The sequence below is a fragment of the Oncorhynchus keta genome, chromosome 24, assembly GCF_023373465.1.
Source record: "Oncorhynchus keta strain PuntledgeMale-10-30-2019 chromosome 24, Oket_V2, whole genome shotgun sequence".
Taxonomy (NCBI): domain Eukaryota; kingdom Metazoa; phylum Chordata; class Actinopteri; order Salmoniformes; family Salmonidae; genus Oncorhynchus; species Oncorhynchus keta.
Window position 1 is genome coordinate 23,391,960 of NC_068444.1, and position 25,931 is coordinate 23,417,890.

The 25,931-nt window shown below is 43.3% G+C and overlaps 1 protein-coding gene across 1 annotated transcript in view; it reads left to right on the top strand.

Annotated features, from left to right (window-relative positions):
- Positions 1-707: 707 nt before the first annotated feature.
- Positions 708-25,931, top strand: part of lrpprc (leucine-rich pentatricopeptide repeat containing) — a 79,341-nt gene continuing 54,117 nt past the window's right edge. The window contains exons 1-16 of the mRNA XM_035801099.2: positions 708-936; positions 1,603-1,811; positions 3,000-3,122; positions 3,356-3,477; positions 3,673-3,731; positions 3,832-3,918; positions 8,366-8,492; positions 10,475-10,619; positions 10,875-11,032; positions 12,281-12,386; positions 12,484-12,591; positions 18,147-18,265; positions 18,579-18,672; positions 19,503-19,572; positions 24,638-24,665; positions 25,037-25,094. Of these exons, the coding sequence (XP_035656992.1) occupies positions 725-936; positions 1,603-1,811; positions 3,000-3,122; positions 3,356-3,477; positions 3,673-3,731; positions 3,832-3,918; positions 8,366-8,492; positions 10,475-10,619; positions 10,875-11,032; positions 12,281-12,386; positions 12,484-12,591; positions 18,147-18,265; positions 18,579-18,672; positions 19,503-19,572; positions 24,638-24,665; positions 25,037-25,094 (1,825 nt within the window). The 5' untranslated portion in view covers positions 708-724. The remainder of the gene's footprint in view (positions 937-1,602; positions 1,812-2,999; positions 3,123-3,355; positions 3,478-3,672; positions 3,732-3,831; positions 3,919-8,365; positions 8,493-10,474; positions 10,620-10,874; positions 11,033-12,280; positions 12,387-12,483; positions 12,592-18,146; positions 18,266-18,578; positions 18,673-19,502; positions 19,573-24,637; positions 24,666-25,036; positions 25,095-25,931) is intronic.

A 25,931-nucleotide genomic window follows, 5' to 3' on the forward strand; every position in this document is an offset into this window, starting at 1 on the left:
AAGGCAGTTAACCCACTGTTCCTCGGTAGGCTGTCGTTGTAAATAAGAATTCGTTCTTTAACGGACTTGCCTGGTTAAATAAAAACATTTGGGAATGCTCTGGATATGTTCCAGTTCCCGTTAATGTCCTTTAACTTCTCACAGCCATGAGTGGGACAACATCCACAATCAACAACTCTATGCGAAGGAGATGCGTTGTGCTGCATGAGACAAAATGGTGGTCAAATCAGAGATCGACTGGTTTTCTTATCTATATCCCTACTTTATTTTTTTAATATGTTATCAACAGATGCATATCTGTATTCCCAGTCATGCGAAATCCATAGGGGCCTAATTGATTAATTTCAATCGACTGATTAACTTGTATTAACTGTAACTCGGTAAAATCTTAAAATTGTTGCATGTTGCATTTATATTTTTGTTCAGTATACATTCATGACTAGACTAAGACGCTTCGTGCTTGTGTTCATGTAACGAAACGGAGGTGAATAACTGTATCGTTGGGGGTGTTGCCGTATAATAAATCTATAAAATGCAATGTAAGATAGAAAATAGGCAAGTAATGGTCATAATATGTACATTTACAAATGTCTATCATGTAAAATTATAACACTTCTCAGATTGGTTAAAACTGGGGGAATAATATAACTCGACAATAAGCAAAAACCCCTCTACTGATCTCTTGTTCCCGACCGTTAGCCTTTGAACCCGTCACGTGGTGCGGATGCCCTTCCATTCCTCGCACTTTAGGTTAAACATGGCTGCGCTCTTGAGATCTGCACGACTTCTGAAATGTTCGCCATCGGGCTTTCTTCAAAGAACAGGGACGAACAGAAATGGACCGCAGCTCAGTCGACTGTACAGTGGAGCGATCGGTGGTAAAGGCTCCGGAGTCTGTTCAAGACAAATCGTCCCAGGCCCATACAGTGTACACAGGTAGCGTAATGCTGGCGAGCCGGTCCATGCTGGATTGGCATCCTACGGTTGTCATTGAGCTTCAATGACAGTCATAGTAATGTACCTACACATTAATATGACCGGTTATCCTGAGAGCAAACGTATTGATGTGTGTGTGTGTATGTATGTTATATACTGGTATTAGCCTGTATTATTTAGTCAACAATCTAGTATGTAATAAAAAGATGGCCTCCTTGCATAAGTCCTAATGACGTTCAATTCACATAGCTAATTATAACAAAATCATTTAACGTTTGCTAGCTATCTATGTTGTATGGGACGACTATTAACTAATTGTATTTAAACTAGTAACCCTGATTCTGCACAATGAATATACAAAGAACTGATGGCTACAATCTGAGGGCTTGACACCATCTTCTGCTCCATTAAAATAACGTTAGCTAGCCCTGGAGGGGTTCGATTATGTGATTTGAAGGAGTTGGTGACTACACTTAGGCCCACAGGCCTGTATAGGGTGATGAGTGCCTTTCGGATCAGGCAAGGAAGCAGGGGTGCTCAGGTCAAGGTCATTATTGTGGCACCGTGGCCTTTAATGGGAGATCCAAAACGTTATCTTTGCTGTAAACCTTATAGCCTATTGCAATAAACCATATATAACCCATTGCCTGGTCTTCCCTCTGCTAGGTGTGTGTGGCCCTATGCAGGGGTACGTCACTACGCCATGGTTACAGAGCAGCGGGGGCTACCCACTGATGAGTCCAGTTTGGGTGTGCGATCTAAGCAGGCCCAGCAGTTTGACTGGGCCCTGGCAAAGCTTGACAGTTCAGTGAGGAGGACGGGACGCATCACCAAGACCTTGCTGCTGCGCATCTTCCACGACATCTGCCGGACAGGTAAATAGTTAACTTCTTGATGCACCCATCCCGTTAGCAGAATCATTTTAGTCAATATTCGCTGAATTGCAGAGCGCCAAATTCAAATTAAATAAAAATAAAAAATTAAATGTTCATGAAATCACAAGTGCAATATAGCAAAACACAGCGTAGCTTGTTGTTAATCCATCTGGCTTGTCAGATTTCAAAAAAAGCTTTTCGGCGAAAGCACACCAAGCGTTTTATGTAAGGACATCTCTCAGTGCAGACAAAACATTACAAACAGCTAGCAGCCAAGTAGATTGGTCATGAAAGTCAGAAAAGCAATAAAATGAATCGCTTACCTTTGATCTTCAGTTGTTTGCACTCACGAGACTCCCAGTTACACAATAAATGTTCCTTTTGTTCCATACAGATTATTTTTATATCCAAAATACCTCCATTTGGTTGGCTCGTTATGTTCAGAAATCCACAGGCTCGAGCGGTCACGACAAGGTAGACAAATTCCAAATAGTATCCGTAAAGTTTGTAGAAACATGTTTTTTATAATCAATCCTCACCTCGTTTTTACAAGAAATAATCGATAATATTTCAACAAGACCATAGCTTTTTCAATAGGAAAGAGGGAGAGAGATAATGTCTGCTCCAAGCTGTCGCGCATGCAAAACGCTGCTGGCACCCAGCCATACAATGATGCGATGTGATCTTTCTCGCTAATTTTTCAAAATAAAAGCTTGAAACTATGTCTAAAGACTGTTTACAACATGTGGAAGCAATAGGAAAATGAATCTGGTTGATATCCCTTTAAATGGAGCGAAGGCAGGCAATGGAACAGAGAGCTTTCGGGAAAAACAGCACTTCCTGGTTGGATTTTCCTCAGGTTTTCACCTGCAATATCAGTTCTGTTATACTCACAGACAATATTTTGACAGTTTTGGAAACTTGAGTGTTTTCTATCCTAATCGGACAATTATATGCATATTCTAGATTCTGGGCCTGAGAAATAGGCAGTTTAATTTGGGTACGTTTTTCATCCAAACATGAAAATACTGCCCCTTACACTCAACAGGTTAAGCAACTTGACCACTTTCCTCCTTCCTTTGAGAATCTCAGACTAGCACCTCACTTTTTTTCTTCTACGTCTTGACATGCTTACCCTCCAACTAACACATGGCTTGTACTTCTATATTTTTTTCTCTCTTTCTCAAGGCTACCCTAGTGGGAACCAGGCCCTGCTCCTCCTGCGGAGCTGTGGCTCTCTACTGCCTGAGATGCCCCTGGCGGAACGCACTGAGCTGGCCCACCGAATCTGGGACAAGCTACAGGAGCTGGGTATAAGGCTGCGGGCATAGAACCCAAACCCAGAGGGCATTATTGGGACAGGGCACTGGGGAAAAAATTCAGTGGATGTAGGAGGGTCAGAAGACAATGAAAATGGAGGGTGGATGGAGGTCTTCCTACAGTGCTGTAGGAAGAAAAATAGAGTATTGAGATGACAAAATTAATTGGCTGACTAGTTTGTGGTCATGTTGGTGATTAGTAAATGTTCCTTTTTTACTGTCAAGGTGCCTCATACGATGCCAGTCATTACAACGCACTGCTCAAGGTATATCTGCAGAACGAGTTCAAGTTCTCCCCCACAGAGTTCCTGGCCAAGATGGAGGCAGCCGGCGTGCAGCCCAACAGAGTGAGTAGAGTCACTGCATCTTATCTATTACCTTGATGTTCTTTGACTTTTACGGGGGAAAATGAACTGGAACTTTGTTCTTGCTTTTCTTTTTTAGCTGTCTTTATTTGTATATTGTAACTTAGCACTTACGTCATGATAAGATGGTATTCGATGTAGATAAAAGCTTGAGATGACAGCTCTCCTCCTGTTTAGGTGACCTTTCAGAGACTGATTGCAGCCTACTGCCATGATGGGGACATTGAGGGTGCCAGGTAAGACAGACTTTTACCAGTTTATTTAGACAGAGACTTGATATCGGAGTAATGTGAAGTGAAGGACTGTTTATTGTGTCCTCATCACACTCCCTTTCAGTACAATCCTGGGTTTCATGAAGAGCAAGGACCTGCCAATCACAGAGGCTGTTTTCAACTCCTTAGTGACAGGTCATGCACGTGCAGGGTGAGTGTCACATTTGAATCCTTGCTTGTGTTGTAGGTTATGTATTTATAATGCATGTCAATGATAAGTATAAATGTGCCCCTACCGCCTAATTCTTAATGTGTTTTGGTCTTGTTAGGTTGTAAATATCAGAGTAAGAAGTTGACAGACACAGTATGAAAGCTCCAACCAAGTTTATTCACCCATTGGGTCAATACAGCTGCATAAGACAAAGACATGGTTCCACCAGTGATAGTATGTATATACCCCAATTTGGGTAGTCTCTCCTCTAAACATTACATCTTTATTGCTAGGCAGGAAGTTAAGTGATACGGGCAATAAACTGTTCCTTCTCCCTTCATGTGACCTTACCTCGAACCCCCTTCCTCACTAATCCACATCTTTCCACCCTTATCAGTGCCTGCCAACATGTGATCATATTCCTACTACAGATAACCATTAACTTCTGGTGTAGATCCTAGACCAGGGATTCCCAACTGGTGGGTCGCAACCCCTCCCCATGGGGGTCGTAGGATGATTTTAAGGGGTCATGGGACTTTTGCAAGAATATAAAAATGTAATTCATATTTAGAAAGGTAACCCCCGCACTGAAACTTTTATATTGAAAGGATACGGCCTCGCCGCATATTGTTGCTGACTTTCACAACGTTACCGTGACACACCGCTGCACCACTTATTGTTGCTGACTTTACACGTATAGTGCGTCAGCAGTGTTGAAATGACTACCCACCCCCCACATGTGGATAGTTAGCTGCCATTTAACTCATGTAGGCTAGCTGTCAGAGTAAAATTGTTTTTAAAACATTCAGCTCCCTCTTCATCTACTTCTGCTTCCAATGTCAACAACAAGGCAGATAACCTGGTCCCTGTCAAGAAGAGAAAATACGACCCCAACTTCATCAATTATGGTTTTAGAAGACAGACTATCAGCTAATGAAACCCTACAAAATGAAAAGGCATCTGGACACCAAGCATCTAAGTCACAAAGATAAGACAACTGACTTAAACAATAAATAAATATAGCAATGCAGAGGATCTCATACTCCCTGCTGCGATTGATTTGTTCACTTGAAATCTTGGAAGAGTCAGCCGCCAACAAACTTAAACCTATACCCCTATCCAATGACACCATGAGGAGGAGAATCCAGGACGTGTCTGAGGACATCAGAGCGCTTCAGTGAAAATGACCATTACACACTGCAGCTTGATGAATCCACAGATGTAGCTAACCATGCAATTCTAATGGGCGTGTTGAACAGCATCTTGTCAGGCCGCAGGGAAAATTGTGTGACTACTTCCCGACGGAGAACATGAGATGACGTCTGGATACGGGGACCCCTTTCAAGTAGAGATGGGAAGCGTCACATTGCCCAGCAATGAAGAGGATCTGCTGGTGGAGCTTTCATTTGATCGCGGACTGAGCATGCGCATCCCGGAAATGACACTGCCACAGTTCTGGTGAGGCTTAGTGGGAGAGTATCCTGCTCTCGTCTGCCATGCAATCAGAATCATGCTACAGTTCAGCACTACCTATCTGTTTGAAAGTGTGTTCACTGCTATGGCCGTGCTGAAAACTAAAAGCAGAAATAAACTGGACAGCCAGCATGACCTCCGAGCTGCCCTGTCAACCATCACCCCATACTTCAATAAATGTATCAAACTGAAGAAACACCCCCAGCTTTCCCACTGATAGGCCACACACACACACACACAATAAATAAACAGGTTCATGAGTTATTGTTCACTAGGGTAATTATTATAAACTAATTCTGACATTCATATTACATGTTATTGAACTGGTTAAACTTACACCTTTAAAAAAAAAGAACTTTAAGGTTGTGAAACTATTCACATGGTAATTGATGATTAAGAATTCCTAATGATTGTTTTTTTCTATTTGAACTGGTATGTGATACTGTTCATTAACATTATTGGACTGGTATGTGATACTGTTCATTAACATTATTGGACTGGTATGTGATACTGTTCATTAACATTATTGGACTGGTATGTGATACTGTTCATTAACATTATTGGACTGGTGGTATGTGTTACTGTTCATTAACATTATTGGACTGGTATGCGATACTGTTCATTAACATTATTGGACTGGTATGTGTTACTGTTCATTAACATTATTTTTACTGGTATGTGATACTGTTCATTAACATTATTGGACTGGTATGTGATACTGTTCATTAACATTATTGGACTGGTATGTGATACTGTTCATTAACATTATTGGACTGGTATGTGTTACTGTTCATTAACATTATTTTTACTGGTATGTGATACTGTTCATTAACATTATTGGACTGGTATGTGATACTGTTCATTAACATTATTGGACTGGTATGTGATACTGTTCATTAACATTATTGGACTGGTATGTGATACTGTTCATTAACATTATTGGACTGGTATGTGTTACTGTTCATTAACATTATTGGACTGGTATGTGATACTGTTCATTAACATTATTGGACTGGTATGTGATACTGTTCATTAACATTATTGGACTGGTATGTGATACTGTTCATTAACATTATTGGACTGGTGGTATGTGTTACTGTTCATTAACATTATTGGACTGGTGGTATGTGATACTGTTCATTAACATTATTGGACTGGTATGTGATACTGTTCATTAACATTATTGGACTGGTATGTGATACTGTTCATTAACATTATTGGACTGGTATGTGATACTGTTCATTAACATTATTGGACTGGTATGTGATACTGTTCATTAACATTATTGGACTGGTATGTGTTACTGTTCATTAACATTATTTTTACTGGTATGTGATACTGTTCATTAACATTATTGGACTGGTATGTGATACTGTTCATTAACATTATTGGACTGGTATGTGATACTGTTCATTAACATTATTGGACTGGTATGTGATACTCTTCATTAACATTATTGGACTGGTATGTGATACTGTTCATTAACATTATTGGACTGGTATGTGATACTGTTCATTAACATTATTGGACTGGTATGTGTTACTGTTCATTAACATTATTGGACTGGTATGTGATACTGTTCATTAACATTATTGGACTGGTATGTGATACTCTTCATTAACATTATTGGACTGGTATGTGTTACTCTTCATTAACATTATTGGACTGGTATGTGATACTGTTCATTAACATTATTGGACTGGTATGTGATACTGTTCATTAACATTATTGGACTGGTATGTGATACTGTTCATTAACATTATTGGACTGGTATGTGTTACTGTTCATTAACATTATTTTTACTGGTATGTGATACTGTTCATTAACATTATTGGACTGGTATGTGATACTGTTCATTAACATTATTGGACTGGTATGTGATACTGTTCATTAACATTATTGGACTGGTATGTGATACTGTTCATTAACATTATTGGACTGGTATGTGATACTGTTCATTAACATTATTGGACTGGTATGTGATACTGTTCATTAACATTATTGGACTGGTATGTGTTACTGTTCATTAACATTATTGGACTGGTATGTGATACTGTTCATTAACATTATTGGACTGGTATGTGTTACTCTTCATTAACATTATTGGACTGGTATGTGTTACTCTTCATTAACATTATTGGACTGGTATGTGATACTGTTCATTAACATTATTGGACTGGTATGTGTTACTCTTCATTAACATTATTGGACTGGTATGTGTTACTGTTCATTAACATTATTGGACTGGTATGTGATACTGTTCATTAACATTATTGGACTGGTATGTGATACTGTTCATTAACATTATTGGACTGGTATGTGTTACTGTTCATTAACATTATTGGACTGGTATGTGTTACTCTTCATTAACATTATTGGACTGGTATGTGTTACTCTTCATTAACATTATTGGACTGGTATGTGTTACTCTTCATTAACATTATTGGACTGGTATGTGATACTGTTCATTAACATTATTGGACTGGTATGTGATACTGTTCATTAACATTATTGGACTGGTATGTGTTACTCTTCATTAACATTATTGGACTGGTATGTGTTACTCTTCATTAACATTAATTAATGTCGTGTTCTGAGTCTGATAATGTATTACACCCCACTCCTGAACGGTTCTCCTAATTTAAAATGTCTTATTCTCTTGAATGTTTGTTTTCTCAGTTAACACGGCTGTGTAATGACTTTCTTTAATACCATAATAGTAGGCCATTGAGACGGTCTATTTTGCAAGTGAAGAATGCAGCTGCAATACATTACAAAATGTAATATTGGGTCGCGGCTCAATTGTCATTGTCAAATTTGGGTCCCCAGGCAAAACCTGTTGAGCACCACTGCCCTAGAATATGCCACCCCTCATGTCTCTAGTATAACTAGTGATTAACAAAATTGTCACGTTTACAAATCTGAACCCACCAGTCTTATTGTGTTGACTTGTGTGTCTCTCGTGCCCATACAGTGACATGGAGAGTTCAGAGAGCATCCTGCAAGTCATGAAGGGGGCAGGCATCGAGCCAGGCCCTGACACATATGTGGCACTGCTCAACGCCTATGCAGAGAGAGGGGATATGGACAAGATCAAACAGGTGAGTGGACCATTGGGTTTGTGTGAGTGGTTAAGATCTAGTAGGTAAGTGACACCATGTAGTGTGCATATCGGGGTTTCCATTAGCCAGTAAAAAAAAACATTTGATAAAGAAAATTGTAGCCTGACAATTATCCGGGAGAAGAAAAAATCATTTTGTGAAATAATGCTTTTTAGCCTATTCATTGATGGAAATAGATTTGACTGATCATGCTTATCGGTATATAGGTTAATTTTCATAATTTAGTGGAATTAAATTGCCGCGTGTGTGGAGTATTTTCATTATGTACAGTGCATTAGGAAAGTATTCAGACCCCTTGACTCGTCCACATTTTGTGACGTTGCAGCCTTGTTCTAAAATTGATAGAAATCTTATCAATCCCCATTTATGACAAGGCAAAACCCATTTCTGGTCTTTTTTTTTTGAAAATGTATTTAAAATAAATAACAAATACCATATTTACATAATTACATATCTGGGGAATGGTACCAAAAACATTCTGCAGCATTGAAGGTCCCCAAGAACAGTGTCCTCCATCATTCTTAAATGGAAGAAGTTGGGAACCATCAAGACTTCCTAGAGCTGCCACCCGGCCAAACTGAGCAATCTAGGGAGAAGGGCCCGGTCAGGGAGGTGACTAAGAACCCGATGGTCACTCTGACAGCGCTCCAGAGTCCCTCTGTGGAGAAGGGAGAACCTTCCAGAAGGACAACCCTGCAGCACTCCACCAATCCGGCCATTATGTTAGAGTTCCCAGACGGAAGCCACTCCTCAGTAAAGTCACAGCCTGCTTAGTTTTCCAAAAGGCACCTAAAGTCTCTCAGACCATGAGAAACAAGATTCCCTGGTCTGATGAAACCAAACTTGAACTACTTGGCCTGAATGCCATTCTTCATGTCTGGAAGAAACCTGGCACCATCCCTACGGTGAAGTGTGGTGGCAGCATCATGCTGTGGGTATATTTTTAAGCTGTAGGGACTCGGAGACTAGTCAGCATTGAGGAAAAGATGAAAAGAGCAAAGTACAGAGACCCTTGATGAGAACCTGCTCCAGACCTCAGATTGGGGTGAAGGTTCATCTTCCAACAGGACAATGACCCTAAGCACACAGCAAAGACAACGGAGTGGCTTGGGGACAAGTCTCTGAATGTCCTTGAGTGGGCCAGCTAGAGCCTGGACTTGAACCCAATTGAACACATCTGGAGAGACCTGAAAATAGCTGTGCAGCGACACTGTGCTGCGATACTATCCAACCTGACAGCTTGAGAGGATCTGCAGAGAAGAATGTGAGAACCTCCCCAAATACAGGTGTTCCAAGCTTGTAGCGTCATACCCAAGACTACTTGAAGCTGTAGCCGCTGCGAAAGGTGCTTCAACAAAGTACTGAGTAAAGGGTCTAAATTCTTATGTAAATGTGATATTTCAGTTTTTGCTTTGTCATTATGTGTGTAGATTGATTTGGGGGGGAGAAACGATTCAATCCATTTTAGAATGAGGCTTTCTGGACAACTGGGAACTCAGAAAAATATTAGGTCAAATCATGGCGTCAGTGATCATTGTCGGAAAGTCCGAGCTATAGAAAAAGGCCTGAGTTCTCGAGTTGGAATCCCGAGTTGGATGACCATTCAAAATGATTTTTCCCAGGCTATTTCTTTCTTGACAAGCTGACCAATAGAATAATTACCTTTAAACCTTTCTACTATAGTAGATTGACAGGCTAGTGATGTTGCTGTTCATTACTCATCTTGTTGACTGAGGAAAAGTCCATGTGGACAGTCTAACATGTCTAAAGTGCACATAAGAATTCAATAAGAAGGACCGCACATCGTTTTCATCCTCGACTTGCATGTTCTGTTAATTACCATATTCTAACTGGGATTTGTCATTCTGAGAACAATGGGTCCGGTAAATTAAAATGTTGTCGCTCAACAGAAACCCTAGTGTGTGAGTGTGAACTGACCCTCCCGTGTGTCCCATCCCCAGACTCTGGAGGCTGTGGAGAACACAGACACCAGTCTGATGGACAGAGACCTGATGCAGGTGGTATTCAGCCTGTCCAAGGCAGGCCATCAGCAGCACGTACCAGAGATAGTGGAGCGTATGAGACACGAGAGAGGATATGTTCCAGGTATGATCACCTCTGGAGGACTAGCACTTTTTACAGTGATATTTTTTATTTAAAAGAAAAACATATTTTTTTCAGGAAGTTGCAATGCAAGTGAAGGTTGAACACTTCATTGTTGAGGAGTCCTGTACTAGATGGTGCAGGGACTGAAACTACCCCTGAACATTCTGGTTATGCCTTGTTGAGATAACAAATATTATGATATTGAATGTCAATTGGATGAGTCAACCCATCTTTCTTGTCCTCTCCCCCCTGTAGATGCTATGAACTTGTGTCTGAGCCTGATCACCCAGGGCCAGGAAGACACAGCCTTCACCGTGCTGAAGACCTTCCCCACCCTGCAGCAAGAGACGCAGAGTGGAGACTCCCCCACCCTGGGCAACTTCTTCCTGCGTCACTGTGTCAACATGGACAAGGTAAGGCTTTAGTGTTTCCACAGCAGAAAATACAACAAAAAGTTTTAAATCAATTTCATGATGGTATAACATTTTTAGTGTAAACTTAAACAATTTCAACCATATATGTGCAAAAGATAATGGAGCTATATACTTTGAGAACAATTACCTAAATGAAAACTAGACAGTCGGAGAATCTTTGTTATAATGCTTGAGTTACTCAGATAGCATAACAACAAGGCGTAAGCCATGGCCAAATGTGTAGAATTGTAGGAAATTAGCTTTGAAACTGCAATTTTTGTCTCTGCCCCATGGCTATATGCGTGGAATTATAGGAAATTAGCTTTGAAACTGCAATTTTTGTCTCTGCCCCATGGCTATATGCATGGAATTATAGGAAATTAGCTTTGAAACTGCAATTTTTGTCTCTGCCCCATGGCTATATGCGTGGAATTGTAGGAAATTAGCTTTGAAACTACAATTTTTGTCTCTGCCCCATGGCTATATGCGTGGAATTGCAGGAAATTAGCTTTGAAACTGCAATTTTTGTCTCTGCCCCATGGCTATATGCGTGGAATTGTAGGAAATTAGCTTTGAAACTACAATTTTTGTCTCTGCCCCATGGCTATATGCGTGGAATTATAGGAAATTAGCTTTGAAACTGCAATTTTTGTCTCTGCCCCATGGCTATATGCGTGGAATTGTAGGAAATTAGCTTTGAAACTACAATTTTTGTCTCTGCCCCATGGCTATATGCGTGGAATTGCAGGAAATTAGCTTTGAAACTGCAATTTTTGTCTCTGCCCCATGGCTATATGCATGGAATTATAGGAAATTAGCTTTGAAACTGCAATTTTTGTCTCTGCCCCATGGCTATATGCGTGGAATTGCAGGAAATTAGCTTTGAAACTGCAATTTTTGTCTCTGCCCCATGGCTATATGCGTGGAATTATAGGAAATTAGCTTTGAAACTGCAATTTTTGTCTCTGCCCTATGGCTATATGCATGGAATTGCAGGAAATTGGCTTTAACAACAAAATTGCCTCTGCAATCAAGAGGGGGGCCTCTAAAACCGCACCATTGGCCACGGCCGCCACCACGCCCCGCTAACTTTGCCTGTTGAAAAGAATCCTAGGGGAAACAATTGTTCTAGACCAGGATTGCCCAAACTCGCCTCCTGGAGAGCTACCCTTCTGCACACTTTAGTTCCAACCCTTATCTACTACACCGAATTCTACAAATGAAATGTCCATCTGTCTGTGTTTTTAGCCAGTGGATAAGGTGGCGCGCTACTGCAAGGAGCTGCAGGACTCCAGCTACCACGCTACTCCCCTACAGTTCACCCTCTACTGCTGCCTGGAGGCCAAGAAGACTGGTACGCTACATCCTTCTGAGAAATGCACAGGAAGGAGTAGGAGGCAACACAGCCCAGGGAGTTCTTCATCTCTCTAATATTCCTTCCTTTTCACCAGCTACTGCAGTGGAGGTGATGAAGATGATGAAGGAACAGGGGCAACCCATCAGACCTCACTACTTCTGGCCCCTCCTCACACAACATGCCAAGGACCAGAACACAACAGGTATGGAAATGTGATTAAAACCTACAAACACGAAACCATTTGATATAAAATACTGATAAATAGGGATTGAATGGGTAATTTCAGCTCTAGTGTTCTCTCGATAGAACCCTCCATCTCCATTTGTTTAGCCCATTCATGCTTTGTGGTTGGAGATTCAGATATGAACCAGTACCACCCTCTGGGCTTGCCATTGTAGTATATTGACGTTCCAAGTTGACCACCCATGTTCGCTTCACTTGCCAGGGTGTCCCTGGGTCACTCTCCCCTCTTCACGGGGCTAACACAGAGAGTGACAGGGTTCAGAATGAGTGAGGAAGCTGTCCGTCACGGCTTTGTGGACGGTGACGCCTCCATGCCACTCCCTGGTGGGCGCCGGGTCTGATCCCTAACCCACCACAGGGCATGATGGGACCTGTCTGATGTCACTGTCTGAGAGGTCACTCACATGACGTACACCCACAGACTTCTCTCGCTCCAATACCATAAATCTATTTTATGAGAGAGGCACTCCTGGAACTAGATGCTCTGATGCTTGAAATAGTTAGAAAATGGGTGCATTTTTAGAAGGGATTGAAGATAGTTAAGGTATTGGTTTTAAGTCACTATGGTAGAAAGGCATATGTGTATGTGAGAGCCTAATGTGATGCCCTGAGGGCCAATGCTGCTGTGTGTCTGTCTACTCTAGAGATATAGGCTTTATGTAGTACTCTCTGGATAGAGAGACTCTCGGAGTCCACAGCATACTCAGGCCTTGGCCAGGTTATGACTTCTCCAGACCACTCCTTTGTAAGGGGCTTTTAAAGTAGCAGGGCCTGTCAAATATTTATGGGCCAGAGTGGTCCACCCTGGAACGATTTCACTAGTTTGGGGGCAAGTGGGGGGAAAGAGGTCGGATCTGAGCCTGAGATGGAGAGAGGGCACTCCAGGCAGAACGGAACAGATGATGACCGCCCCGCCCCCCCATTTCTCTCAGGGGACCTCTCGGAATAGATCTTAGTAAAGGTCAAGGAAGGTCGCAGGATAACTACTGTACGTTCTAATTCTCCTAGACTAAAACAGGCCCAGGACTGGAAGTTGTTTTGGTTGTCTGACTGTCAAACTGTACTTTCCTTTCTTCCCCTTTTGTTGCTCTGCTATTCTCCAGCTTTCGTGCTACCTCACTCCTTTTCAACGTCCCTCAGTGAATTAGCATAATGGCAGGTTTATCTAAGCGATGCTCTTCTCTCTCATATGAGGAGCAGGCTGATTTGACCTCTACCCTGCCCTGAGGGGGAAAGGATGGGGTCCCCCTTTTTGGTGGGGATTGGGGGACGGTAGCCTGAGAGGGTTAATCCCCCACCCCCTACCTACTCCTATGGGCGTAGGGGTCACAGGTCATTCTGCTACAGTGGCTGTGGAAGCCTCTAGTTTCCTATAGTCCAGTTTCAGCCCTGAAGAAACTACAGGGCCTCATGGGAGAAGGGGGTTTAGGAGCAGTTCATCCTTCCTGTTTTCATATTCTGATATAGAAAACGATTAATTGTGTTGCTACTTTATTCCAGAAAGATAAATGGCTAGACTGAAATGGTCCAAGGCGAGTTCAAACTCGTGTCATAATGACCGTATTTGGACATTGTCATGTCACAAAATGTTCTGCCTTTGAGAAGCGATACAGTCTTTTTGTTTTTGGAGTCTTAGTTATAGGTGAGAATGGCTGCTTCAGGAGGTTCAGAGTATCGTGCTAGCAGACTCCACCCTGGTTTGAACATATCGGACATCCATTTAGTTGTCAGACCGCTTAGCGGAAACAAAGAAACTTCTCTTTCTTTTATACTCTGGTTGTCCCTGTGTTTTTAGCGTTAACCCTCATGAATGATGCAGCCGCTGTTTGGCTGCAGGAGGGGCGTGTTTGTGTCCATCCGTGTGTGTGTGTAAAAGCGTTCGGGGTCAGCGTGGTGGAGGTGATGTGACTGATGCGGAGTGACTTGATTTCATGTAAATGCGAGCGCTCTGAGGGAATTCACTTTGGATTACCCGCACCACTGTGCACCGGCATGAAATATTAAGCGCCATGTCACTTTCTGTCCACAGGTGTCACTGGCGGGCAGGAGCGGGGGCAAAAAAACTTAGCATTTTGATGAGGTGTGGATTTGGGCAGGCGAGTTTGAGGAAGCATATGCTCTGCTTTTGTTCCCACCAGCCGTGAGCCACGGCCGGCTTGTCACTCCCGAACGGGGAGAGCTCGCTTATCACTTGTGACAACGGTGAGAGAGAGAGCGAGAAAGTGGTGCGGCGAGCCGCCTCTGCTTTACGAAGAGGCTTTTATGTTTTGTGAGGTGCAGATTAAAGCCCCCCTGTCTGCCACCAGGCATCCAGTCTACCCCCCCCAACCAACTCTCCTCGACCTCTTCAACAAATGCCCCCTTTCCCTCTAACCCAGCTCTTACCACTTCCTCTCCTGCCATCCCTCAGTCCACCCTGTGAGTGTTGTAATTAATGGAACAAGAAGTGATTCCATCTGACATCGTCACAGCCACCTGTACTCCTAGAGACAAAAACTGAGAGCGATGGGCGGAGGGACGGAGGGAGGGGTAGAGCGAGGCAGAAGGTACAGGTACTCATTTCAAGGACAGAGGAGGAGTGTAAGAAATGGCAACCAGTTAATTCTGGTCCTCTCCTTGCTATTCTCTTCTTTCATTTTCCCTTTCTATTTGTCAATCTCTTGACTCAGAGGGCTTCTCATCTAGTCTCCTCTGCCTCAGTGGACATGTAGTTCTAGTCTGGCCTGCGCATGTAGCAGGATGTCTAAGGTGAGGATTAAGCCTTCAGTCCCAATGAGTCAGTCTTGTCAGTCACTGTGAAGTTCCTCTGCTGTGCTCCAGCCAGCCTCATGCCTCACCTGTGCAATATTAGAGGGCAAGATACACCTGCTTCAATTGTAAGATGAAGTACACTTGGAAAAAGCTAAAAAGAAAAGTTAGCTAACCTGTCTTAACACCTTTTACCTAAATATCAAAAGGATCATTTTGTTCTACTTTATGCAGTGAGTTTATGAACCATGTATATGAAGCTTGTTTGAAACCAAGTAACCACTGAACCAGCGCCCACCCTGCTGCATTTAAAAGCAACTCACTCCCTCGCACATTTGCATTAGTGAAAAAGTGCTGATTCTAGAATCTCATGTGAGAACCAGGTCATATACAGAATATACTGAATATATAAATAGCAATGCAACCTGCAACAATTTCAACAATTTGACTGAGTTAGTTCATATAAGGAAATCAGTCAATTTAAATCATTTTAATAGGGCCCTAACCTATGGATTTTACATGACTGGCCCACCTACTGGGGAGCCAGGCCCAGCCAATCAGAATGAGTTTTTCCCCGCCAAAGGGCTTTATTACAGACAGAGATACTCCTCAGTTTCGTCAGCTGTCCAGGTTGCTGGTCTCCGATGATCCTGCAGGTGAAGAAGCCGGGAGTGGAGGTCCTGGGCTGGCGTGGGGCCGGTTGGGACGTACTGCCAAATTCTTGAAAATGACAGAGGTGGCTTATGGTAGAGAAAGTGGACATTCCTGCAGTCAACATGCCAATTGCTACACCTGTCAGGTGGATGTATTATCTTGGCAAAGGAGAAATGCTCACTAACAGGGATGTAAACAAATGTATTCATAACATTTGAGAGCGAGAAGCTTTTTGTGCGTATGGAACATTTCTGGGCTTTTTTAAATTTCAGCTCATAAAACATGGGACTGACACTTACCAGCTCCATTGACATGTTTTCTATCAGTCTGGCTCGCCAAGAAATGGATCATAGATTATTCAACAGAAAAACAGGTGCTCTTCTCCTTTCATAAAAAAATGAAGAAAGGATGAGAGGACACTCACAGGCTCCATTGAGAAGAAAGCATCAGATCTACTTTTTTTTTTCTTTCTTGAAAGCAGTGAGGGCAGTGAGCTGTGAGGGAGAGAGGTGAATGAAGGACACATATGATGGAGTGGCCTGAGTGAGCCAGGTGCCTACCTGGTTAATGCTACCCCTCTCCCTCTCTCCTTCTCCACCTCCACCCCCGGCTGGGGCTCCTAAGTTAGGTTTTAATGGTGGATAAAAGCAGGTCCTTATCTTTTATTCAGGTGTGTTTTGGGGCGGTGGAGGGTATTACCAGGTGAACAGAGACCCTCCCAAGAGGACTGAGATACAGAGAGCTGTGTGGGCCTGAGTGGAGTGTAAACACACACACACACAGAGTGAGGGAGCCAGGATGTGTCTGTGCGCTCACATACAGCACTGAAACACTTAGCCTGCCCTTTTGCTGAAGTCTGCATGGAAACGTACATGAAAACATAGCTAGGTATTTCTCACCCTAAGAAAAGCGTGCACACAGTCACACTGGTTCATTCCACTCTTGGCCTCATATGTCCGTCCAGGCCTAGGCAGCAGGGTGCCTGTTCCATATGCATGTGTCTGCTCCCGGGGTGGGTGTACCTGGGGCGGAGGCTTGCGAGGAGAGCAGGGTGGTGGTAATAGGTTTGGAGCCTGGCCCCTCAACCCCTGGATGCTGCAGGGTTGGGGTCCATTTCTATTTAAATTCCCGTCAACTCCGAAAGTAAACCCAATTCTAAATGTCCTTCACTCAAAAGCATTAAAGGAAATTGTTATTGGAATTTCAGTGTGCTTCCTGAATTGACTGGAATTGTAAATGGGATTGACCCCATCCCTGATGTCCACTGTTGTGCTGTGTTGTACTGTGCTGTAGCAGAGCTGGGTATGCTAGTCTGTGCTGTAGCAGAGCTGGGTATGCTAGTCTGTGCTGTAGCAGAGCTGGGTATGCTAGTCTGTGCTGTAGCAGAGCTGGGTATGCTAGTCTGTGCTGTAGCAGAGCTGGGTATGCTAGTCTGTGCTGTAGCAGAGCTGGGTATGCTAGTCTGTGCTGTAGCAGAGCTGGGTATGCTAGTCTGTGCTGTAGCAGAGCTGGGTATGCTAGTCTGTGCTGTAGCAGAGCTGGGTATGCTAGTCTGTGCTGTAGCAGAGCTGGGTATGCTAGTCTGTGCTGTAGCAGAGCTGGGTATGCTAGTCTGTGCTGTAGCAGAGCTGGGTATGCTAGTCTGTGCTGTAGCAGAGCTGGGTATGCTAGACTGTGCTGTAGCAGAGCTGGGTATGCTAGTCTGTGCTGTAGCAGAGCTGGGTATGCTAGTCTGTGCTGTAGCAGAGCTGGGTATGCTAGTCTGTGCTGTAGCAGAGCTGGGTATGCTAGTCTGTGCTGTAGCAGAGCTGGGTATGCTAGTCTGTGCTGTAGCAGAGCTGGGTATGCTAGTCTGTGCTGTAGCAGAGCTGGGTATGCTAGTCTGTGCTGTAGCAGAGCTGGGTATGCTAGTCTGTGCTGTAGCAGAGCTGGGTATGCTAGTCTGTGCTGTAGCAGAGCTGGGTATGCTAGTCTGTGCTGTAGCAGAGCTGGGTATGCTAGTCTGTGCTGTAGCAGAGCTGGGTATGCTAGACTGTGCTGTAGCAGAGCTGGGTATGCTAGTCTGTGCTGTAGCAGAGCTGGGTATGCTAGTCTGTGTTGATGTTCCTCCAGGGATCATGGAGGTGTTGAAGGGCATGCAGGAATTGGATGTACCAGCTGATGTAGAGACAATGTCCTTCTACGTTCTGCCTGCTTTCCCGAACATAGACGCTGCCCGGGATGCATTCAAGGTACGGTGTGTAGGGTGGGTGTGTAGGGTGGGTGTGTAGGGTGGGTGGCCTCCACATGAAGTGGCACCAGCGCCTGAAGCGCTACCCCACCCATGCACAAGAGGAGCATTCCTCATCGTCTTCAATGGACAGCCAAGATGAGATGTGTATGTGCGTTGCTAATTTCTGATTTGTGTGTGTGTGTGTGTGTGTGTGTGTGTGTGTGTGTGTGTGTGTGTGTGTGTGTGTGTGTGTGTGTGTGTGTGTGTGTGTGTGTACGGTTGCATTTTATATATTTTTCTGTGTTCATGTGAATGGTATGTATTTGTTAAAGGAAATGGGCTGCTCCTTGGAGTCTGAGGGTTTCTTGTCCTCTGAGATGCGCTCTGAGGCTAGTAGTGGGAACCTGGCAGGACTGTTGGTTATGAGTGAGTATCTACCTGTATTTCAACTCTGTCTTAATGGCTTCCTCTGTCCATTCATCATGTCAAAACACACATCTATTACAGGTCATTATGCCGATAATCATGTCTAATGCACTTCCCTTGTTTTCATCACTATCTTTACTGTATTAGTTGTTATCCTCAATCATGTACACCAACATACATCTATTACAGTTCGTTATGCCCGTAATCATGTCTAATGCACCTTCTTTGTTCACTTATGTACACCAACATACATTCATGATGGGCCAATTCCTAGTCACTCATAGTTCCGAGACGTCCAAGAGGCACTGTCTAGCGAGCGTAACTCTCTGGGCCTAGGGTTGGGTTCTGGAGGATGCACCGGGGTGTTGACTCTCGTCATCAGCATCTGGCCTCTGTTTTGCCTGGAGCCTAATTGCCCCATCAGAGAGCGGTCTCTCGCCCTCTCTTCTCTCTCTTTCGCTCTCTCTCTGCTCCGCGTACACTCTTAGCTCATCAGGGCTTTTAAGTGATTAGTGTGTGTGAATATGTTTGGAGGAGCGGGAGATCGAGGGAGCAACGTGCCTAAACTGGTGGAGGTGAAGAGCGATGGGAGGGGATGAGGTGGAGGGGTGTTTAATAATGGATGCTCGTTCGCTCTACCCGTTTGCTCTCATTCACTTAATCTGTCACACCTCTCTTTTTTTGTCCATCTGGTTGCTTGGATATTTATCTTTAGTCTTATTGGTCTTTCACACCACTTTGACATGTCACTTCTATCTATAAAGGCTTTGGGAAACCAAACATCCTTAGTGTACTCCTCAGAATGTGTCTGTTTCTCACTCCCTCTCCAGTGTCTGCTCCCTCCTTCCCTGCCCTGGACCTGAGTACCTTCAGAGGAAGTCTCATCCAGGGCTTCAGACGGTGAGTTCTCATACGTGGTAACTGTTTATAGAGTAAGAGTGTTCTGTTTGTCTTCCCCCCCCACTGTCAGTGACTGAGTTACACTGCAGTGTTGTTCTCCCTGTAACAGGTCACCCAGTTCCGGGCCCTGGCTGCCTCATGCATATGGACACAGTCAGTCAGTGGTCCTGACCTGCAGCCCTGGCCCAGGAGCACCCTGGGATATACGTTAATGAGGGTACTCTGAGCCCTGCCCCCAAGGCTATGCCCTGACCCTACGGCAGGCTACAGGCAGGAGGGCAATGATGTAAATTTGTACGCTGTACACCCACTCCTCCTGCCCTCATCTGACTTGACCCCCCCCCCAGGGAGCCCAGAGGTCCTGGCATACTTACTGGTGTTTTTGCGCTGTTGTACTGTCCTCCCCTCACACCAATATACACACACTTGTTATTTATGACTATAAAATCATAGTTCAAGGGGCTGATATTACACATGTCAGAAACATCATCACCTCCTCAGGAGGAAGATTGATAAGTTTCTAGATGAATGTCATGTGAAAGATTTCGACTACATCTGCACTCGTTTCTCACTGGTCTCTGGATGATGTTCCTGGTAGAATGGCCGTCTGCTATAGATTCAGCTGAGAGCCTTGCGGTGTTGTCGTTGCCAGGCGGCCTGTAACGCCCATAATTGGGGTTGACGCCAAAGAAGAGGGGGGTGTCACTGGGGAGGGTGTGCTGTGTCAGAGCCATGTCACTACACTCCACAACCTGCTTCTGTCAGAGCAAGGTCAAGGGATAATTTAATCATTAAAGACCCCCTCCACCCTCTTCTCGTCTCTGTGCCTCTCTTAAACCAGCTGACAACGCCACATACGCACGGCTGTGTCATCATAATTTAGGAATCGTTTTGTGTGGGTGCGTGTGTCTGACATGGTTTTCGGGTGACTATTCATCTAAATATTGTGTAGGGTGCCTCTTCTTCCCTTCAGTCAAGTTCCTCTCTTTTCCACAGATGATTTGTCAAGGCAAAGTGGCAGTCTTCTCTGTGTGTGTATATATACATCCCTGTTGCATTGTTTTCAGTGATCATGTATCTCTGTTAGAGCTTTCAGAATTGATAGTTTGCTCCTTCAGAAGGCCCAGGCTCTTGTCATCCCTGTCTGTTTACTGGTGGTTTGCCATGTGACATTAACAGAGTTGCATGTTCCATTGGGACTCATGTGTCAGTAATCTGTCATGTTGTTCTTATAGAAGCTTGCTTTATGTCTGTGCTGATTCCTGTGTGTATGTACAATACCAGTCAAAAGTTTGGACACCTACTCATTCAAGGTTTTTTCTTTATTTGTACTATGTTCTACTTTGTAGAATAATAGTGAAGACATCAACTACAGAATAACACATATGGAATCACGTAGTAACCAAAAAAGTGCAAAAAACAAAACGTATTTGAGATTCTTCAAAGGAGTCACCCTTTGCCTTGATGATAGCTGTGCACACTCTTGGCATTCTCTCAACCAGTTTCATGAGTCTTGAAGGAGTTCCCACATGCTGAGCACTTGTTGGCTGCTTTTCCTTCACTCTGCGGTCCAACTCATCCCAAACCATCTCAATTGGGTTGAGGTCGGGTGATTTGTGGAGGCCAGGTCCTCTGATGCAGCACTCCATCACTCTCCTTGGTCAAATAGCCCTTACACAGCCTAGAGGTGTGTTGGGTTATTGAAAAACAAATGATAGTCCCACTAAGCTCAAATCACATGGGATGGCATATCACTGCAGAATGCTGTGGAAGCCATGCTGGTTAAGTGTGCCTTGAATTCTAAATAAATTACTGACAGTGACACCAGCAAAGCACCATCACACCACCACCATGCTTCACGGTGGGAACCACACATACAGAGCTCATCCGTTCAGAACAAAGCAACACATGACAACACAGCATGGTAGCAACACAGCATGGTAGCAACACAGCATGGTAGCAACACAGCATGGTAGCAACACAACATGGTAGCAACACAACATGGTAGCAGCACAAAACATGGTACAAACATTATTGGGCACAGACAACAGCACAAAGGGCAAGAAGGTAGAGACAACAATACATCACACAAAGCAGCCACATCTGTCAGTAAGAGTGACCATGAATGAGTCTTTGAATTAAGAGATTAATATTAAACTGTCCAGTTTGAGTGTTTGTTGCAGCTCGTTCCAGTCGCTAGCTGCAGCAAACTGAAAAGAAGAGCGACACAGGGATGTGTGTGCTTTGGGGACTTTTAACAGAATGTGACTGACAGAACGGGTGTTGTATGTGGAGGATGAGGGCTGCACTAGATATCTCAGATAAGGGGTAGTGAGGCCTAAGAGGGTTTTATAAATAAGCATCAACCAGTGGGTCTTGCGATGGGTATACAGAGATGACCTGTTTACAGAGGAGTATAGAGCGCAGTGATGTCTTCTATAAGAAGCATTGGTGGAAAATCTGATGGCCGAATGGTAAAGAACATCTAGGCCGCTCGAGAGCACCCTTACCTGCCGATCTATGCATTTTGTCTCCGTAATCTGGCATGGGTAGGATGGTCATCTGAATCAGGGTTAGTTTGGCAGCTGGGGTGAAAGTGGAACGATTACGATAGTGGAAACCAAGTCTAGATTTAACTTTAGCCTGCAACTTTGATATGTGCTGAGAGAAGGACAGTGCACCGTCTAGCCGTATTCCCGAGTACTTGTATGAGGTGACTACCTCCAGCTCTAAACCCTCAGAGGTAGAAATCACACCTGTGGGAAGAGGGGCATTCTTCTTACCAAACCACAAGACCTTTGTTTTGGATGTGCTCAGAACAAGGTTAAGTCCAGAGAAAGCTTGTTGGACACTAAGAAAGCTTTGTTGTAGAGCATTTAACACAAACTCCAGGGAGGGGCCAGCTGAGTATAAGACTATGTTATCTGCATATAAATGGATGAGAGAGCTTCCTACTACCTGAGCTATGTTGTTGATGTGAATTAAGAAGAGTGTGGGTCCTAGGTTTGAGCCTTGGGCTACTCCCTTGGTGACAGGCAATGGCTGAGACAGCAGATTTTCTGACTTTATACACTACACTCTTTGAGAGAGGTAGTTAGCAAACCAGGCCAAAGACCCTCAGAGACACCAATACTCCTTAGCCAGACCAAAATAATGGAATGGTCTACCGTATCAAAAGCTTTGGCCATGTCAAGAAAAATAGCAGCACAATATTGCTTAGAAATGAGGGCAATGAGGACATCGTTGAGGACCGTTAAGGTTGCGGTGACACATCCATAACCTGAGCGGAAACCAGATTGCATACCAGAGAGAATGCTATAGACAACAAGAAAGCCAGTCTATTGATTATTTTCAAGTTTTTCCAACACTTTTTTGATTAACAGGGCAAATAGAAATAGTCCTATAACAGTTAGGATCAGCTTGATCTCCCACTTTAATTAAAGGACGAGCTGTGGCTACCTTCCAAGCAATGGGAACCTCTCCAGAAAGGAGAGACAGGCTTGGCGGTTTATCACATCTGGCCGTGATTGGGAGTCCGGGGTAGGCCGTCATTGTAAGTAAGAATTTTTTTTAAAACTGACTTGCCTAGTTAAATAAAGGTAAAAATAAACTTTTTAAAGAAGAGGGTCTAAACCATCTAACCCAGATGTTTTTTTGGTTTAAGGTGCTCCTTTAGCAACTCTGACTCAGTGACTGCCTGCAGGGGTAAATTAAAAGAGGGAGAAGCATCGATTGTCACATTAGAAGGGGTGGGAGATGAGGAAATGTTGGATGGGCAGGGAGGCATGGCTGAGTCAAATTTGAATCCTGACTTAATGAAGTGATGATTAAAGAGCTCAGCCATGTATTCGTCAATAACAACCACATCATCAACCTTAAGGGCATGGGCAGCTGTGAGGAGGAGGTCTTTAACCGTTCTCCAGAACTTCTTTGGGTTAGACCCACAGAGAGAGAACTGCTCCTTAAAGTAACTAACTTTGGCCTTCCGGATAGCCTGAACAATAGCCAGTCAGCCTGAATATGAGTGTGCCGAGCCTTTCGCCAAATGCAACTTGAGGTGGAGTAACTCTACAAGATCACGGTCGAACCAGGGGCTGAACCTGTTTTTAATTATCATTTTCTTGAGGGGGGTGTGTTTAACAATATCATTGAAAATATCAAAATATCGTCTTCGACCGAAGGGATCAAGCTGATTCTATACCAATTTACAGAGGCCAGGTCATGAACGAAGGCTTGCTCATTAAAGTTTTTTAGCAAGCGTCTATGACAAATCAGGACCGGTCTTTTCACTGAGCAGCCATTACGAACAAAGGCTGTAAAACTGATCACTAAGGTCATTATAGAAAACACCAGACTGATACCTATCAGGATTATTTGTGAGGATGACATCGAGGAGAGCAGCCTTTTCTGGGTGTTTGAAGATGACTACCTTCATGTCTTAAAGTAATGATGGACTGTCGTTCCTCTTTGCTTTTTTGAGCTGTTCTTGTCATAATATCGACTTGGTCTTTTACCAAATAGGACTATATTCTGTATACCAACCCTACAATGTCACAACACAACTGATTTGCTCAAAAGCATTAAGAAGGAAAGAAATTCCACAAATGTACTTTTAATAATGCACACCTGTTAATTGAAATGCATTCCAGGTGACTACCTCATGAGGCTGGTTGAGAGGATTCCAAGAGTGTGCAAAGCTGTCAAGGCAAAGGGTGGCTACTTTGAAGAATCTCAAATATAAAATATATTTTGATTAGGTTAACACGTTTTTGGATACTACATAATTCCATGTTTGTTATTTCATAGTTATGTCTTCACTATTATTCTACAATGTAGAAAATAATAAAAATAACGAAAAACACATGAATGAGTAGGTGTCTGATTTTAAAAAATGCCACTTATTGGTCTTTGACCAATCACATCAGATATATGTTTTGAGAATTTGGTAAAGAAAATTCAGAATTGGGCTGCCTCTGTGAATGCAGCCTAGGTATCCTGATTCAGTGTGCTGATTTCTGTTGGTGTCCTTGTATCCTGATGTCTTGTCCTCTGCTGCCCCCTACAGGTCTGACGATCTGGAGAGCATGGCCAAGGTAAGACCATGCACAGCACTGCTTCTTGGTTTCAGCTCTGTTCATAATCGGCTGGGTTAAACTGTCAGGGGTTTATTGAGGCGGGTGGAAGGTTCCGAATATTTCCAGGTAGAAATATATGACATATAAAATCTTGATTTGTAATTTGGATGACCTATAGACTATTACCAGTTTTATAGATATTTATTTCTGCAATGTTTTTTTCGAAACGTTCCCCTGTTGATTGTATTGATGCATTTTAAAAGGCAACAATATGACTGCTATATAATTCTGGGGCATGAGTTTTCACTATTCAGGTGTGATGCTGTGCCATTTGTATGTAGGTGTGTCTTTGTATGAGATGCATCTCTTAAGGTTATGCTTGTTTTCAGATCACTGAGCTGCTGTACAAAGATGAGCGTTTCTCTCAGGGAGCTACAGGATCTGTTGGTAAGATCATTTGTGAATGGATGAAAATGTGGCCATAACACAATCACATTTTTTTGTTGTTTTACATTGGAGTCATTTATCATACTCTTATACTCTTATTTATTTGTGCTGGTGCCCCATAACTCTGGCGTTGCAAGTTCCATTCTCTACCAACTGAGCCACATGGGACAGTCAGGTGTTTGTGTGCATGTCTGTACAGTGCCTTCGGAAAGTATTCACACTCCTGGGCTTTTTCCACATTTTGTTGTTACAAATTGGGATTGAAGAAAATGGAAGAACATTTTTTACATTTTTTAAAGATTCATGGAAATATATTTTAGATATTCAACCCCCTGAGTCAATACATGTTAGAATTACCTTTTGGCAGCGATTTACAGCTGTGAATCTTTTTGGGTCTGTCTCTGAGAGCTTTGCACACCTGAATTGTACAATATTTGCCCATTTTTATTCAAGCTCTGTCAAGTTGGTTGTTGATCATTGCTAGACATTTTCAAGTCTTTACATAGATTTTCATCCCAATTTAAGTCAAAACTGTAACTAGGCCACTCAGGAACATTTAATGTCCTCTTGGTAAGCAAGTCCAGTGTAGATTTGGCCTTGTGTTTTTGTTTTATTGTCCTGCTGAAAGGTGAATTTGTCTCCCATTGTCTGTTGGAAAGCAGACTGAACCAGGTTTTCCTCTAGGAGTTTCGCTGTGCGTATCTCGATTGTTTTTTTTTTTAACAAGTCCTTGCCGATGACGAGAATATCGATTACATGATGCAGCCACCACCATGATTGAACATAAGAAGTGTAGTACTCCGTGATGTGTTGGATTTGCCCTAAACATCATGCTTT